Genomic DNA, 18,217 nt, shown 5'->3' with positions numbered 1-18,217 from the left:
TGCTGATAAGTCTTAAGTTGAAAAAGTCCTTATGGAAGTGTCTTGCAACCCAGATGGAATTCAAACCATTGTTCAAACCAAATGTCATCATTTACACTGGGCTAAAAAGATTTATGAATATATAAATTATATAAAGCAAAATACTATAATCCAAAATGTTAGAGGTTTCAGTAAATTTCCTCACACACACCACAAAGTGGTTATCCTATTAGCCAGGTAAGGTAATATAAAAAAACAAATAAAAAAGGAATTTTACTTTATGCAAATAACTGAAGGCCTGAAGTGTCTTGAAAAGGTTTTATGGTTGATCTCTAGAGCAGGGTTTCTGGACTATGTAAAAAAATAAGTAAAAAACACAAAAATATATAAAAATCAATAAAAAATAGAAAAATCTTTAGCCTGAACACAGTACAAATGTATTACAGGTTTGCAAATAAATCTTTCATGGGTGGAAGCCATATAAAATAATATACATATATATTTGCAGGTGTATATATATATTTTTAAAAAAAAATTAAAAAAATAAATAAAAGTAAAAACGATTATTTAATTAATTTTATATATAAAATAATTACATATAAGTAGTATTTTATGTAATTATTTATGTAATTATGTAACTGAAAAAATTCACATATTTTTAGTAAATAAAATTTTCAGTACATATTTTCGGTGCCAAATAGAAATATCTCAAAAAATATCAGAATACATTACCTAATGAATTTTCTTCATCTACCAAACTACATGTAACAGAACTGCCTGAATGATTAGACAATACAACATCATTTAATCTTCCATGTTTTTTATTCTTCTGTCCAAATCCACCATACGTTAATAATAATCCACTCGGCAGAATAACTGTTTGGTGCCCAAATCTAGAATTATACCAAGAAACATTTTGAAAATATATTATTCTAGTACAGTTAGATAATTTCATATCACACATATGGATTGGGGAGGGGGGGGGATACATTTAACAACATTCAAATATATCTGTTTGCATAGTCCTTTATTTTGTTACCTCTTTGGCTGAGGCTGAAAGAAAAATACTTGTTTATGTATGTAAATGTATGTACACTGCTTGGAAAGAAGTCAACAGACAATGCACCCTATGACACAATGCACCTCAGCAAGGTGCATTGTGCCTTGTAACAAGTCACATGTTTGTAGCTGGTAGAAATTGGAGGAATATGATGATCCCAAGCCAGTGCAACTGAGTCTGGGTAAAATGGCTGTGAGAAGAGAACTGATGGAGTTCGAAAGAGGTATTGGGATAGGATGCCATGATGTAGGCCTATTTGTTTTGGCAAACTGTTGACAAATTGGGCCATCCTAGGTCAACAATCAGTGATAGCATGCTGAGATGGAAATGCAGGAAGTCAACTGCAAGTGTTACCCACACTGGATGACCCATCACTCACCGAACGTGACTGTAGGGTATTGCATTTTGGAGACCAGAAATATAAGGCCGTGTACTATATCGACAATGCCATACTGCAAGAAGTGGATGAGATTCAAGATTTGGGAGTGCTGGTTGACAGTAGACTGAACTCCACTTCTCCTCCTCTTTTATTCCATCTACTTCTGTGCTTTAGAACAGTCTCTCCCACTCTGCCTTTTCCAAAGATTACAACCCTCAGCTATTCAAGCAAAATGTGCACAGACTCCTCCTTTCTTCTCTTCCTACAGTACTTAATACAGTACTTGTGGCATTTCATGTGTGGATCATATATATATATATAAAATATTCCTAGTGTTGCAAAGGCTGCACATTGTAGTGCTGCTATGATAAGAAGTACTCTATTACGTAAGGATAAGGAAGTGGTTGTGCTACTGTATTAAGCACTGGTCAGACCACATTTGGACTATTGTGCTCAAATCTGGTCACCTGGTTCTCAGTGTGATGTGAAAACATTGGAGAGGGTCAAGAGATGAGTGACTAAGACAATATCAGGACTTTGGAATGCTGTCTATGGAGAGAGAGAGGTTGAAGAAATGTGGATTGCAGAATTTAGTGGACAGGAGGAAAAGAGATGATACGACAGAGACATTTAAGTTGGTGAGAGATTTTATTGGATTAATCCAGATGAGATTATAAAAAGAGTAGAAGGCGAGAAGTGAAAAACAAGAAGCCATTCCTGGAAGTTATGTAAGAGTGTGGTGAAGAGGGGTGTGAGGAGTAGTTTTTTTACATGGAGAATTGTCAGTGAATGGAATGCATTACCAGAATGTGTTGTTAATGCAAGGCGTCTTAAGGATTTTAAGAGTCGGTATGATAAATATGTTGTCAGTTGAATGAATCCCGTGATGAGTCTGCTGACTCCATGGAGAGTGCAACAACAACAACAATAATAATAATAATAAATAGGGTAGTTGTACATAATGGTATTCAAGTAATACATGCAGGAAACTATTCAACGAATAGTTCCCTGCATGTATTACTTGAATCATGCAGGGAACTATTCGTTCCCTGCATGATTCAAGTTCCCTGTATTACGTTGAATAGTTCCCTGCATGTATTACTTGAATTATTTTTTTTTTTTTTACATGTATTATTTTTTCCCCATTCGTTGTTGAATGGGGAAAAAAAAACTGATAAAAGAATAATGTATTTAATAAAAATTTACTGAAAATGAATCAGAAATTGTCAAGGCTGTCTTAGTATTCGATACATTTACCTAGCCTGAAGATTTTAGTAAACACTTCAGGAAATATTTTGATGATAATAGAAGCAGTTTCAACAAATTTGGTAAAAGAGTGGTGAGTACAAAGTTTTAGGGAATCATTTATCATGTCAGAAGAACAATGACAGGAAACTGCTTGAAATTGTAGGCATTATAAGCAAGTATGTCATCGTGTAAACAAGGTTTATTTAAATGAATCTAATAAAAGGGAAGAGGTCATCAATGAATCTCTCCACCCTGAATGACTTACTGATGATACATGTGAATGGCCCTTCTTTGCAAGATTTTGTTCCAGTTAAATCAGTTGATAAGCGGTATTCTGCAACCGAGAAAAGACACACTGGAGGCCATATAATGCCCTTATGTAAATGAGCTATGTTGTTACATTTTAAATCTACATTAAAAGAAAGGATATTTCTGTATAATTACATGTAATGTGTAGTAAGAAATAAAGAATGTATTACTTTGTGTGAAGTTTTTGGTATTGAGACCACATTATAATATAAATAAGGAGGATAATAAAAATAAGCAATTAAAGCAATTAAGCTGGCCTGGTTGGTCGAGTGGTTAGCGTATCTGCTCTCCAGTCAAAAGGCTGCAGGTTCGAATCCCGCTGTGGGAATGGCTGTTTGCGATTGTCTCTGAAAATACTAGTGGTGGTGGGTGGTGGGCAGTATATGGCATTGGTGTAGATGCAGTTAGTGGATTGAGTGGTGGAGAAGGAGAGTTGTAGGTAGATGAGTCATGTAATAATAATAATAAAAACTGACAAGTTTCATACATCGTAAGACTTACACCATCAGGGATAGTGGTACATAAAAATTTTACGCAACAAAATTCTATTAACAATTAATTACACATATTAGATGTTTTTGATAATTTCACAACTGTAAAATATAATTGATAAACCAGAATACAGATGCTAAATTCATTACTGTATGCATGTCGGAACACTGCTAGTTGTTGCTATCATGTTCTGTGGTAACATGATATTCCTAGGTTCATGGCAGTTAAATTTTTGATGAAAGTAGACCATACTTGATGTAAAATTAAGCCTTGATTTTATTGAATTGCATAGGGATTGTAAGCATTTGCAAGGCTTCTTTAAATTTTCTAAATCGTAAAAAATCGTAAAAAACTGTTACGATCAATATTTGACATTTTTGTTTGTTGCCAGAATACTCTGTGACGTTCTTGATGTAAGGCAGCATGATTGCATTCTTGAAATTTTTAAGTATTAAGTATTTAAGTATTAAGAATTTTTCTGATCGTCTTGGGTTCAAAACTATTAAGTGTGAGGTTCTGTTTCAGGTAGTGCAGTTCTTCATTCCTTTTAATTGATGTGCTTGATATATTGTATGCCCTGTCTCGTAAAGTTTTAATTATGCCTACCTTTTGCAATGGATGGTGGTGTGAAGCAGCATTTAAAAATCCTCCCATTGCGATAGATTTTTCTGTATACGGAAAATCTACCGCAATCTACCCTTTTTTCCCCTCTTCATTTACTTCAACAAGGATATCAAGGAATGGTAATTTTTTGTGATGTTCTAGTTCAAGAGTGAATTTTATATTGGGATGCAAATTGTTCAGATAATCTTTGAAAGCAATCAGCTCATCCACCGTTCATGATCAAATGACGAAAATACCATTGATGTAATGTAATCAAATTTTTAGTTTCTTCTGATAGTTTTTTTAATGCATTAGTTTTGAAATTGTCCATAAACAGGTTGGCTAAGGCTGGAGAAAGGAGAGAACCTTGGAAAGTCCTTTTTGTTTCCAATATTTGTTTTGAAAAATGAAAAAAAAAGTGTTTTCCATGCAGTGTTTGAATAGTCCTACAATGTCCGGTGAGAAAAGATTTACAAGTAGATCCACTGAGTCATTTCTAGGTAAACTGATGAAGAGAGTGATTACATCACATTTTTAGCATTAATAGCAACAATTAGCAATGTTCCAATACACTACAGTAACGAATTTACCATTTGTATTCTGGTTTATCAATTATATTTAACAGTTGTGAAGTTATCAAAAACATCTAATAATTTATTGTTAATAGGCTTTTGTTGTGTAAAACTTTTATGTACCACTACCCTTGATGATGCAAGTCTTATGACATACAAAACTTGTCGGTTTTTTAGAAACACTTGTGACATTAAGATTATAAGATATAAACACGTTTACACAAGAATATTATATTTTAATTTGCCAAATATTTCAGTCTGAAAATAACAGACTATCTTCAGTGGCTACATAGGAACAGTTTTTAACAAGGTGGAATACCAACAATTGATCACTGAAAAGTAGAACAAGCCGCATGTTGTTATATTGCTAAGTATTAAAGAGAGGAAAACATTTTTTTATCAGAGTAATGATTAAATTAAAGATATTAATTCACAAATTCATATAATAATCTCAGTTTATAAATAACATTAGACTAATGTAGGAATTAAATTCTTAATTAAAAAAAAATAAAAATAAAATTTAATGTGTTATCCTGATTAAACTCTCCCAAATTTTTGATAAAGATATACAGTCATTTCGATTCAAGTTAGGGCATTGAAGTAAGGCCTCAGCACTTTCCGAGATTTCAGAACCAATTTCAAGAATTCTGAAGAAATATGATTTAACAGCTACTTATATATCTATTAACAAAATATCCACCTATTTCCCCTCTTCTAAAGATAAACGGTCTCTTCCTGGTGTGTATCAAGTTCCTTGTAACTGCAATCTGTCCTACTTTGGACAAACAGGATGCTCTATAGAAAAAAGAATTCAAGAACATCAATCATACATTCAGCAAAACAAATCCGATAAGTCTGGATTAGCTCAGCATGGAATAGAGACAAGCCACAACATCCTCTGGTCCAAGACTTGCCTCCTACACAGGTGTTGCTATAAATTTGAATGTCTATTTAAAGAAAGTGCTGAGGCCTTACTTCAATGCCCTAACTTGAATCAAAATGACTGTATATCTTTATCAAAATTTTTGGGAAAGTTTAATCAGGATAACACTTAAATTTTTCTTTTTTTTTGTTTAAATTAAGACTTTTAATTCCTACATTAGTCTAATGTTATTTATAAACTAAGATTATTATATGAATTTGTGAATTAATATCTTTAATTTAATCATTACTCTGATAAAAAAATGTTTTCCTCTCTTTAATACTTAGCAATATAACAACATGCAGCTTGTTCTACTTGTCAATGATCAATTGTTGGTATTCCACCTTGTTAAAAACTGTTCCTATGTAGCCACTGAAGATAGTCTGTTATTTTCAGACTGAAATATTTGGCAAATTAAAGTATAATATTCTTGTGTAAACATGTTTATATGTTATAAAAAACTTGTCGAGTTTTCACTGCTTATTTTTATTAAACTCCTTATTTATATTATAATATGATCTCAATACTGAAAACTTCCCTAAACCATAGAAACTTATGTGTACAATGTATTACTTTTTTTGTCATCAATCATAACATTTAGTTTTCTTTAAAACTAAATGTAAATATAACTTTAAAATAAACAATATTTAAAAAAAGTAGACCTTGGGTAGACAAGTAAAAAAAAAGTAGACAAGTAAAATTTTTTGTGGCTAGTAGATTTAAGTTGGATTTCTGGAGCCCTGATTTAATTTATATATGTCCAGATTTTTTTTTATGCTTATTTCTAAATATTTAGCTTTTATTCAAGATTTTTTTCTCTTCCTATTCAGGGATATTTACATAGAGATCAATATTAAAACAGAGTAATGCAAAACAAGATTTGTTTTTCATATCCAGATGTAACAAGTATAGATCAGAGAAATGAATGAGAAAAAAGTCAGTTCATTAATAAAAATCGCTTCAGGAAAAAAATAAACAATAAACAAGGCATACTTAAAATCTGCATTAAGGCAAGGAAAATTTAATAAAATTAAGAGACAAATGTGCTAGAATATCACTTATATTTCTAAAAATATTTAAAAACAAATTGCGACACACCTTTTAAGTAAATGACTTGCTATCACTCTTTTAAATTCAATACTTCTAATGCTGCCAGAGTATTGTGAATAATCAATAGGAATAATCGAAGAGGCTAAATGGAAAATTTATGTTGAATGCATTTCATAAAAAAAAAATTATACAATAATATATCTACCATTTATCCAACCACAGTGGGACAGCAATTTGTTGTTTTCATAACTGAAGGGTCATATAAGTCATTTAAGAAGGGTCACAATTACATGGAACTCCATCTTATATAAGTCAGCTGACAACATACGAGGGTGGTCTGAAAAGTTCTTGGCCTAACAATGAAAACATGAATTTATAATTTCAAAATTATTTTTATTTTTAAACATAATCTCCCTTAAGACTAATACATTTATTCCAGTGATGCTCCAGCACCATTATCCCGTCCCTGTAGTGGTTCTTCAGATCTGCAAAATACCCCACTTCAGCTGCAATCACCTCTTGATTCGAAGAAAAACGCTAACCAGCAAGGAAGAGTTTTAGTAGTCTTGGGAAAAGAAGAAGTCAGAGGGAGCCAAATCTGGGGAATAGGGTGGATGTTCCAATAATTCATAGTGAAGATCCCTTAATTTTCCCATTGCCAACACACTTTTATGAGCAGGTGCATTGTCCTGATGAAAGATGATTTTTTTCCTTCTGCAAACCAGGTCTTTTCTCATGAATTTTTAAATTTTTTCGTCTAGTCTGGTTAGAAGACTGGAATAATATTCCCCAGTTATTGTTTTACTCTTTTCAAGATAATTAATAAACAAAATGCTTTTAGTATGCCAAAATACCGATGCCATCACCTTTCCTGCTGATGGAACCGACTTTGTTTTTTTTGACACTGAACAACAACAGGCTTCTATCCACTGTTTTGACTGCTGTTTGGATTCTGGTGTGTAATGGTGAATCCAAGTCTCATCCATAGTCACAAAATCAGTTTTATTCTTGTTGAAATGCTCCAAGCACTGTTCAGAGATTTTCATGCAAGTACGTTTTTGATCTGCTGTGAGCAAGTGCAGCACCCATCTTGCACAAAGCTTTTTCATATGCAATTCTTCATGCAAAATATATAATACACATTCTTTTGAAATGCCTATAGTCTCAGCAATTTCATGCACTTGGACTCACTGGTCATCCAATGCCATATTGTACACTTGATCGATGATATCTGGTGTTGTTATACTTTTTGGACTTCCTTCACATGGATCATCTTCAAGGCTGGTACAGCCACATTTAAACTTGGCAGCCCATTTCTTAATTGTTGAAAACAAAGGAGAAGAGTGCCCATAAATTTTTATGAACTTCGAATGAATTTCTTTTGGCATTAAACCTTCGTTTACAAAGAATTTTATAACTGCACAATACTCAATTTTATCCATTTCAAGGGATACAGACAACACTTTTGCTTCAGACTTCAGACAGCTGTATAAAACAAACTACTTGATAGAATGACTTGCAATTTCACATGGATGCTTATGACAGATGTACCAACTTAGAAAAAAAAAATCTTACCAATAGTGTTGCCATCTATGGTCTAGAACTTTGCAGACCACCCTCGTATGTGGGTGTTATTTGAGATATTGTTATTTTGAAGGTCAGATAAATGGTAGACTACTGTGTATGTAAACACACACACACACACAGTTAATATAAATAATGCTACTAGAGAATTAATTTTTTATTCATTCATTCATGACTTTAGATGAAAAACTGTTAAAAATTATCTATTAGCTAGCTGCAGAAGATATTACAAAAAAAAAAAAGAAAAAAGAATACTGTGTACTGTGCATAGCATGCACTAAACTAAATGGTCACTGTTACTACTATAGCAATTTCAATAAGTAATGTAAGTATGCCAAAGAAAATGAAGATAAGAAAAAATTAAAGAGGGAGAGATGGGAAGAGCAAATAAAAAATAATAAAGAAGAAAAAGGATAAAGGATACATGTCTGAAATGTTTAAAAATAGTCAGAGTATTTTCAGAAGAAAACTAATGATTCAATTAAGCTACAAATATTCTTGGAGAAAAAAACAACTGAAAATAAGAACCAAACATTGAAGATTTAGTAACAAGATCAAGATCATGGAAAAAAAAAAAAAACTTGAACCTCCTTGACTTATTCAGCCAGGGAGGTTCAGTGAAGTACTGTATGTAAAATGTTAAGATAATCAGAACTTTCATGGTAGACTCGAGAAGTTGGAGAGGTAGTTTTGGGGAAGAAGAAAAAGAAAAGAGACGTAACTAAAGTTCCTAGTGAACAAATCTGGGAGAGTCAAAAGAGAGCTCAGCTATGTGTAAACAGAAATTAGGAAGACTTTGGTAAGAATGTCAAAGATAAATATCATGAAGATGGCAAAATGTTTTGGAGCTTATTAAAAAAAAAAAGGAATCAGAGTTGATAAATGACAAAAAAAACTGATAATAACAATTTTCTAGATCTCAAGAGTAATTATTTTCAAAGATTGTTCAATGAGATAAGCAGTGGCAGAATAGTGGTAGAAAATATTCCAGAGGAATGCGATCAGGAGGTCATATCAATACTTGAAGTAGAAAAAGCCATCTGAAATGGCTGGAATAGATGATATTGAAAATGAAATGCTCAAATATGGAGATATAAAAGTTATGCAGTGAGGTATGCTTCAGAAGACTTGGCAAAAAGGAGAAATTCTTCATGATTAGAATAAAGTTCTCATAGTTACAATCAGAAAAAAATTGAAACAATTCTGAATGTGAGTAGGAAGCATTTTTTTTTCCTATTGAATGTTCTAGGAAAGATTCATGCAAACACTTGAGAAGAAACTGAAAAAAATTATGTAAGAGAAACTTTGAAGAAGAAAAGCTAGGTTCAAACCAAATAGGCATTATCAACATCAGATTTTTAATTTATGATAAATAGGTAAGAACTCATGGGAACAAGGATCTGTATTTAAGTGTTGTAGTTTGGAAAAGGAATATAAAAAAAAAAAAAATCAGCTAACGCCTTTTTATTCCCGTATATACGGGGGGAGTAGGCGAGGCCATTTAGCCCTATCTAACTTTTGGAGACTGAGTGGGCAGTTCAATCTCCACTGGTACCCAATCAGAGACAGATGGCCCAAAGCTATCACTAATTAATCGGTACGCAGTGAAGAGAGACGGCTCAAATGTGCCGCCATCTCGTGGTCCCTAACCCTAACACAATATATTTATTGTCTGAAATAATGTGGGTTCTACGATCGATTTTCTTGAGTTTGCAGGACGAAAAACCCGAGTTTCTGGGAGGAAAAACCTGCTTAAAACCAAAGGAATATAATAAGGTGGTAATATCTTTGAACAGCTTTCCTCATTATAAGAGAAAAAGTTATTCAAATCCTAAAATTATATGGTCTAATGGAACATTATAGAGAACAATATGTGGTTGGAGTATGGTTAGATGATAATAAAGGAGTGAATGTGTGTAGAAAATGTAAGGAAAATGAGGAATTAAAGTGTATTTCAGGTCGTGAGTGTGATATTTTTGTCAAACTTCAGAATGAAGAAAATAGTGATATGACAAGAAATGGCGAGGTTGTACCAGAGAACTGTGAGGGTGTGAATGATGGTATTAATACAGAGCAAAATAATGGTTTAACAGAAAATAAAAAAGCTGAGATAGATGCAATGAGTGAGATCGTGTTGTTGTGCAGAGCGATACAAAGAGCAAAGCGGCAGCTAGAGCGTATTAACAAAAGTCTATCATACTTTTTATTATTGTACCAGCCAATAATAAAAAGTATGATAGGAAAAATAAGAGTATGAGTGTGAACATAAACAAAATGAAGGAGAGAGTGCTGTATGGAGATTCGTTAGTACGAGGTGTGTTAGTAGAGTATTTGACAAAATCGTACCAACCTGGTGCGACCATCAAGGACGTAACTGAGTCTATTAGAGAGCAAAAGGAAAGGGTGAAAGAAATGATTGTTGTGGCAGGTACGAATAATTTGAAAAGAGATAAAATGGAAATGATAGAGGACCTGAATGAATTGTTTGAGGTAGCAAAAAGAAAAGAGTGAGAGAGTTAGGATGATTAGTCTTTTGCCGCGGTATGACAGTGAAGTGTTTAAAAGGAGGCCCATAATTGCAAATGACTTTATGCGTGGGTTATGTATGACGAGTGGCATAGAATTTGTGGACGTGCGGAGTGAGTTTGATGGGCGAAAGGATCTATATAAGATGGATGGCTTGCATTTGAATGGATTCTGTGTAAGGAGACTTGAAAAAATGTTGTTGAATGAAGTGGATGTGCAGAATCAGGAAAACTAGATTTATTAAGGGGGGTGAGTAGATATGCAGACCTTAGGGAGGCAGTTGAGTGCATGAATGAGTATAATATGCCCGAGCGAATAAGGACAAATCAGAATGGGATAGTTAGTATAAGGCGTCAAGGTAGGGATGGGGCTAATGGGGATTTGAAATTCATGTATACTAATGCTAGGAGTATTAAGAACAAGAAGGAAGAATTTTTGACATGGTTGTCACTTCCAGACCACAGGTTATTGGAATTAGTGAAACATGGCTGACTGTAGATGATATAGCTAGTGGGATTGAATGTGATGAGTATAGTGTGTTCAGGAATAACTGGGAGTAACAAATAAGCTTAGGTGTTGATGGTTATTCATGACTTATTTTTCACGGTATTAACAACACCACAAACACTTTTAACAACAAAGATGTTTTATTAATGCTTATATTTCACTGATTTTCAACTCAGCATCATCAGAGCACAACACACATGTAAACGCGACAGTGAGTGAGTGAAACAATATAATTGCAAAAGACAAAAGATCTAAAGTCCTATTTTTGGCGTCCTCTAACGAAGGAAAAAAAAAAAAAAAAAAAAAAAACAGCAGTTATCCAAGAGTTTTTCTTAGGATAACCGTCTCCCAAATTTTTGGCAAATTAATGCAACCATATTTGTTAAGGTTGGGAGAATTCTTCAAAGCCATTGCTGACTCAAAAAATAATCTTTCAGATCTATAACGACTCCGAAATAGCACATTCGTTTTCCTCCATCTAATCCTGTGTGAAGGAGTGTCCAAAGCGTGGTCTGCCAGTCCCGACTTGCCATAGTAGCGAATGTATCTTTCATGTTCTTCCAGGCGGATGTTCACTGATCTTCCTGTTTGCCCATAATAGGCCAAATCACAGTTGAAACTGAAATTGTCCAGAAAACTGAACAGGTTAGCCTTCCTTAAACGATGCCGCGACAACGATATAATTCCATCTTTTCTGAAATTCAAAGAAAAGTTGCAATCGGCAAAGGCACATCATATTTATCGACGGGCGAGTTTAGCGCTTCTTCGAGAACAAATTGACACTACTCGCATAGACTTAGTAAGCTAAACAGCTCTATCACATCTCTACAACAAGAACTAATAAACGTGTTAAATCCTGAAATATGGACTGTCCTACAACACATCTCCAAAGTTGCAGCAAAAAAAGAATTCACAAAAGTAAAAAGCAAACACCTAAAGAAATTTGAACTCCTACAACAATGCCAGCATACGAAGTCCCGACCGCAACTTCGACGAGACCACGTAGTCGTACACCTGTCGTCTGAAACACTCACTGAAGAAACCAAGAACGCTCTTAGTCTAGGACATAACTTTGCCATCACACCCAAACAAATTCCTACACTAGAAATTATGATGAAAGTAGAACGGGGTATCCACGATCTTCCGCCAGCAATGGCCAACAACGTGCGACTAGATATAGCTAGTATTATAAACAAGGCTAAGCCTCCAAAAAGCAATATGCCACGTAAACAAATAACTGCCCTAAAAAGTTATATAATAATAAAAATATTATTATTACAAAAAAGCCGATAAAGGAAATGCAACAGTTATCATGAATAAAGAAGAGTATAACAGAAAAATGCAAGATCTCATATGTGACAGTTACACATATCAAATTATACATCGAGACCCTACGATGTCTCAAAAAAAAAAAGTCCAAAAATTACTGAAAAAAGTGACATCATGGCCCAAAGAAATCATCAGGAAAATAAAATCAATTCATGTTAAACCACCCCGTATTTATGGATTACCAAAAATCCACAAAACTAATATTCCCCTATGCCTCATAGTTGATAGCATAGATAGTCCCACATATAAACTGGCCTGGCATTTAGCCAAGTCGCTTGCCCCCCTTACTGGCAACTCCTCTACTTTTGTAAAAAATTCAATCCATTTCCTAACACTGGTTAAAAATCTAATCCTAAAAGATTCAGACATAATGGTTAGTTTCGATGTCACCTCCTTATTTACCAATGTACCACTTATAGACATTCTTGATTTAATCAAGTCTAAATTTCCCCCAGATATTTTTGAATTATTTCAATTTACCATGAATGCAGGTTACTTTACATGGGGGGGGGATTCTACAAACATATTAATGGTACTGCTATGGGTTCCCCCCCTCTCTCCCCCATTAGCAAATTTTTACATGGAACACTTTGAAAACAAAGTACTTACCACAGCTACATACAAGCCATAAGTGTGGTTACGCTATGTAGATGATGTGTTTGCCATCTGGCCCCATGGACAAGACACTTTGGATGCTTTTGTCTCCTACCTAAACAGCCAACATCCCAAAATTCACTTCACAGTAGAAAAAGAATCAAATAACTGTTTACCATTTCTTGACATATTAGTCACCCGCCTTTCAGATGGTGCACTATCTTTTTCTATTTACAGAAAGCCTACACACACAGGAAGATACCTACATAAACAATCACATCATCATCCAGTCCAACAGTACGGCATTTTAAAAACACTTACACACAGAGCCAGAGCCATTTGTTCTAACGATACAGCTCTGACCACTGAACTCCAATACCTGCGCCATACGTTCTTAGCCAACAGCTACAATCCCTACAAAATAGATAAAATACTACATAGGCCCATTACTCTGCCCTCCCCTAATACACAAGAAGACAACATGACCATTTCTATTCCCTATATCAGAGGTACATCGGAAAAGATAGCCAAAGTATTGTTGAAACATGGCCTTCGCACCACTTTCAAACCTCATGTCAAGCTGGCAACTCTGATCCGCTCGCCTAAGGATAAACTTCACCCTTTAGCACACCCAGGAGTGTATGAAGTTCCGTGTGACTGTGATTTGGCCTATTATGCGCAAACAGGAAGATCAGTGAACATCCGCATGGAAGAACATGAAAGATACATTCGCTACTATTACTATGGCAAGTCGGGACTGGCAGACCATGCTTTGGACACTCCTTCACACAGGATTAGATGGAGGAAAACGAATGTGCTATTTAGGAGTCGTTATAGATCTGAAAGATTGTTTTTTGAGTCAGCAATGGCTTTGAAGAATTCTCCCAACCTTAACAAATATGGTTGCATTAATTTGCCAAAAATTTGGGAGACAGTTATCCTAAGAAAAACTCCTGGATAACTGCTGTGTTGTTGTTTTTTTTTCCTTCGTTAGAGGGCGCCAAAATTAGGACTTTAGGTCTTTTGCAATTATATTGTTTCACTCACTCACTGTCGACTTTACATGTGTGTTGTGCTCTGATGATGCTGAGTTGAAAATCAGCGAAATATAAGCGTTAATAAAACATCTTTATTGTTAAAAGTGTTTGTGGTGTTGTTAATACCGCGAAAAATAAGTCATGAATGACTGGGAGAATAAAATGGAGGGAGGAGTATTGTTGATGATAGCTGATGAGCTGCAGCTAAGGAGAATAGAAGTCGAATTGCAGGATAGAGAAAAGAGCACATTTGAGGCCATTTGGTGTGAGATTGCAGCTAGCAGAACAAAATATACAATTGGGTGCTGCTATAGACCAGGTGATGGAAAAGATGGTGGAGATAGTATGCACAACAAACAGAAGAAATGAGTGGAAGCAGGATAATTATTATGGGAGATTTCAACTATGGTCACATTGATTGGAGTGAGGAGAGGACACACGGGAGGAAGGAATTGGATTTTATGCGGTTATTAAGGGATAACTATCTGCGACAGCATGTAATGGAAAATATTAGGGGTCAGAGAGTGCTTCACCTATTAATTGCATCTGAGGATTTGGCTGTAACAAATATGACCACATTGCCACCAATTGGTGAGAGTGATCATAGGGTCTTGACTTGGGAGGTGGCTAAAGGTGTGGAATTTACAATTAAGACAGGGTACATGTGGAATTATCGGGCTGGTAAGTATGACATTATGACATAAGTATGACACTGAACCAATCAAGCTTAGGAGTTTGATTGGTTCGGTGCCATGGCGTGTACAATCGCAAGGGCTAGAAGTTGATAGTGCATGGGAGGCAGTTAAGAAGTGTTTGCATGAAGCAATGGCTGACTGTATACCTAGAGTCCGAATAATAAATCAAGTGGGGGTTAAATGGATGAATAACACCATTAAGCTTGAGCTGCAAAAAAAAGAAACAACTATGGAGGGAATTTAAGGAGAAAGGTGACCGGCAGGCACATGAACGGTGCAAAGTGCAGGCCAGATGGGTAATGAGGGTGGTAAGAAAAACAAAAAAGGATTACGAAAGAATATTGGCCATGCAGGCTAAAGAGAATCCTAAACAGTTTTTTCGATATGTTGCAAATAAAAGAAAAATGTATGTGGCAGAATGCCGATGGTAGGGAGGTAACTGAATCAGTTGATATAGTTGAGTTACTGAGCGAGCACTTTGCAAGAATATATCATCCAGGTGGTGACATTGTAGAAATGAACGAACCAACAGATTATACGGGAATTGTGGTGAATGAAGTGGAGGTGAGTATTCTATTGCATAACCTCAATGTCAATACATGTGGGTTGGATGGTGTACCAGCTCGTGTCGTAAGAGAAGCAACTAAAGAATTGTCAGTACCCTTGACCATTTTGTTTAATTTGAGTTTCGGGTCTGGGTTAGTCCCGAGGGGGTGGAAAGAAGGGAAAATAATTCCACTGCATAAAGGTGGTTCCAAGACTGCTGTTGTAAATTACCTACCGATTAGCATATCAGGAATCGTTGTCAAGGTCTTGGAGAAATTAGTCAAGAAAAGAATACAGGATTGGATAGATGAAAATGGGATATTGTATGGGGGACAACATGGTTTTGTGAAGGGTAGATCATGCCTCAGTAACTTGCTCACGTTTTATAACACAGTGACGGCTGAACTGGATAGGGGTAATGGGTTTACAGTGATTCTACTGGACCTTGCCAAGGCCTTTGACAGGATACCACATGGAACTCTAATCAGTAAACTGGAGCAGATGGGGGATGGATATAGGGTTGGTGAGATGGATAGGAGGGTGGTTGATGGAGAAATACCAGAGAGTGGTTTATTCAGGAGCTGAGTCCAAAAGACGGCTTGTGACTAGTGGTGTGCCTCAGGGCTCTGTTCTTGGACAATACTTTTCAATTTGTTCATCAATGATATAGGAAAGGATCTGAGAGGAAGTGTTCACTTGTTTGCTGATGATGCAAAGTTGGGTAGAGCAATTGTGAGTGCACAGGATGCCAAAATTTTACAGAATGATTTGGATAGTTTGGAGGACTGGGCTAGGGAAAATAGGTGTCAATTTAATGTGGCAAAGTGTAAGGTTATGCATTTTGGGGTGAAAAGAATAGCAGCAGTATATCACATTGGTGAAACCGTACTCCAGGAGATTGATAAGGCCAGGGATTTGGGAGTGTTGGTGGATAGGGAATTGAAGTTTAGGGGGCACATTGCAAAAGTGGCTAAATCAGCTCATCAAATCACTTGGCTTCTGAAAAATACTTTAACAAGCAGAGACAAACAAGTTTTTGTTCCTCTGTATCGAGCCTTGATAAGATCCCACCCAGATATGGGTGCCAGGGTTTCTTCTTGATGGGGAGGAGGTGGAGAGGATCCAGAGACGAGTGACCAATATGATAGCAGGTCTGTGGAATGAAAACCTTATATGAACAGGTTGAAGATTTGTGGGTTGCAAAAATTGGTCGATAGGCGGAAAAGGGGTGATATGATTGAGACATTCAAATTACTGAAGGGTTTCTATAAGATTAAGTCAGATGATATTTTTGAGAAAAGGACTGGTGGTGGGAGGACTAGGGGCCATACATGGAAGCTGGGCAAGAATGTGGTTAGCAGGGGTGTTAGAGCTAGGTTTTTACTTGGAGAGTGGTGAATGAGTGGAATAAGCTGCCAGAGTCTGTTGTGGGTGCTATGACCGTGCATGAGTTCAAGGCGAGGTATGATAGATACTGTGTGAATGTTGAATAGTTGTTCTTGACATGATGTTAGGGCCTCCCTCGATGAGTCTGTCGACTCCTTGGAGTTGCCCAGAATAATAATAATATAGCCTATATTTAACTGTAAACCAGCATTTAACCAGCTGTTCACCAATGTCTCTAATACCTTAACTACTGCTCCTGAGATGGTAATTGGCCTATAATTTGCTCCTTCTGTCTTGTCACTTTCTACTCTACACCTTTTGGATACTGAGGATTAAATTAACTGGATTGGTCAGAGGAGCTGCTAATTCCCTTGCACATTCTCATGATACATCAGCTGATATGCTATAAAATCCTATGGCCACATTCACATTGAGGTTCTGCAATATTCTGAGCACTTCGATTTCTTCAACCTCTATTTGTCCATCAGTCAATATCAGATCCAACATTGCACCTTCCAAAATGCTTGCTCAGTAATTCAACTATTTGGTTTGCTCTTGTTACCTCCCTACCATCAGCACTTTTTAAAGTCATCATTCCATAATCATTCCTCATTTTACTTGTCATATAGTGAATGAACCCTTTTAGGATTTCTTTTGGCCACATCAGCTAGCTAGTTTTCTATCATAAATTAGCTTTGGCCTACCTTACCTCATGCTGCTCATGGGTATGCTGATCACTTTTTTTTTTTCTTCTTTTAAACTCTCTTCACAATTTTTTCTTTGTCTGCAACTCCTGCTTAAAGATGCTATTCATCCATTTAACTTGCAATTAATGTATCCTTCTGACTCTGGGTATACAGTCGATACTGTTTTCTTCAAACACTCCTTGAGTGCCTCCCATGCACCACTAACATCTCTCCCCACCAAGGGCTTATGTCATGGCACTGCGAAAAGCTGACTCCTCAGCTTGTCATAATCACCTGCTTTGTATTTCAAACTATATCTCTTCTCAGTGGCATAGCTAGAGGGAGGGCGGAGGGGGCGGTCCATCCCGGGCGGCACTTTGAACATTTTTGAACTTTTACAGTTAATTCCAAAATACACTCTCGAGAACTCGTTTCCAAATATTGTAATACTACAGCGAATTTTCCTCACAATTACTGTAAGCGTTGCTAGTTGTGAGAGGAGTTTTTCTAAATAAAACTGATTAAGAATTACCTACATTACTATGAAATAGACTTCGCCAATGTCATCAACGATTTTGCTAACAGAAAACAAGAAATATAACATTTTAGAATGGTGAAATTAAAATTTTACTTCAAAAATAAACATACTGTTTTATTTCCCTATATGTTGTTTTGACTTTTTGTAGTATTTTTAGTGTGTATTGAGAGGGGCG

General features: G+C 35.6%; 1 protein-coding gene across 1 annotated transcript in view; it reads right to left on the bottom strand.

Moving 5' to 3' along the window:
• Window positions 1–18,217, bottom strand: part of LOC150102350 (tRNA wybutosine-synthesizing protein 4-like) — a 182,441-nt gene that overhangs the window by 45,693 nt on the left and 118,531 nt on the right. The window contains exons 13-14 of the mRNA XM_090399562.1: window positions 6,663–6,756; window positions 712–872 (exon numbers count right to left, since the gene is read on the bottom strand). Of these exons, the coding sequence (XP_090255688.1) occupies window positions 712–872; window positions 6,663–6,756 (255 nt within the window). The remainder of the gene's footprint in view (window positions 1–711; window positions 873–6,662; window positions 6,757–18,217) is intronic.

Source organism: Typopeltis vanoorti, chromosome 10 (assembly GCF_054136105.1).
Source record: "Typopeltis vanoorti isolate ZY-2024b chromosome 10, IOZ_Tvanoo_1.0, whole genome shotgun sequence".
In the NCBI taxonomy this organism is placed as follows: Eukaryota; Metazoa; Arthropoda; class Arachnida; order Uropygi; family Thelyphonidae; genus Typopeltis; species Typopeltis vanoorti.
Note: the sequence above shows the minus strand (reverse complement) of the source record. Positions and strands in the feature narration are given on the sequence as shown.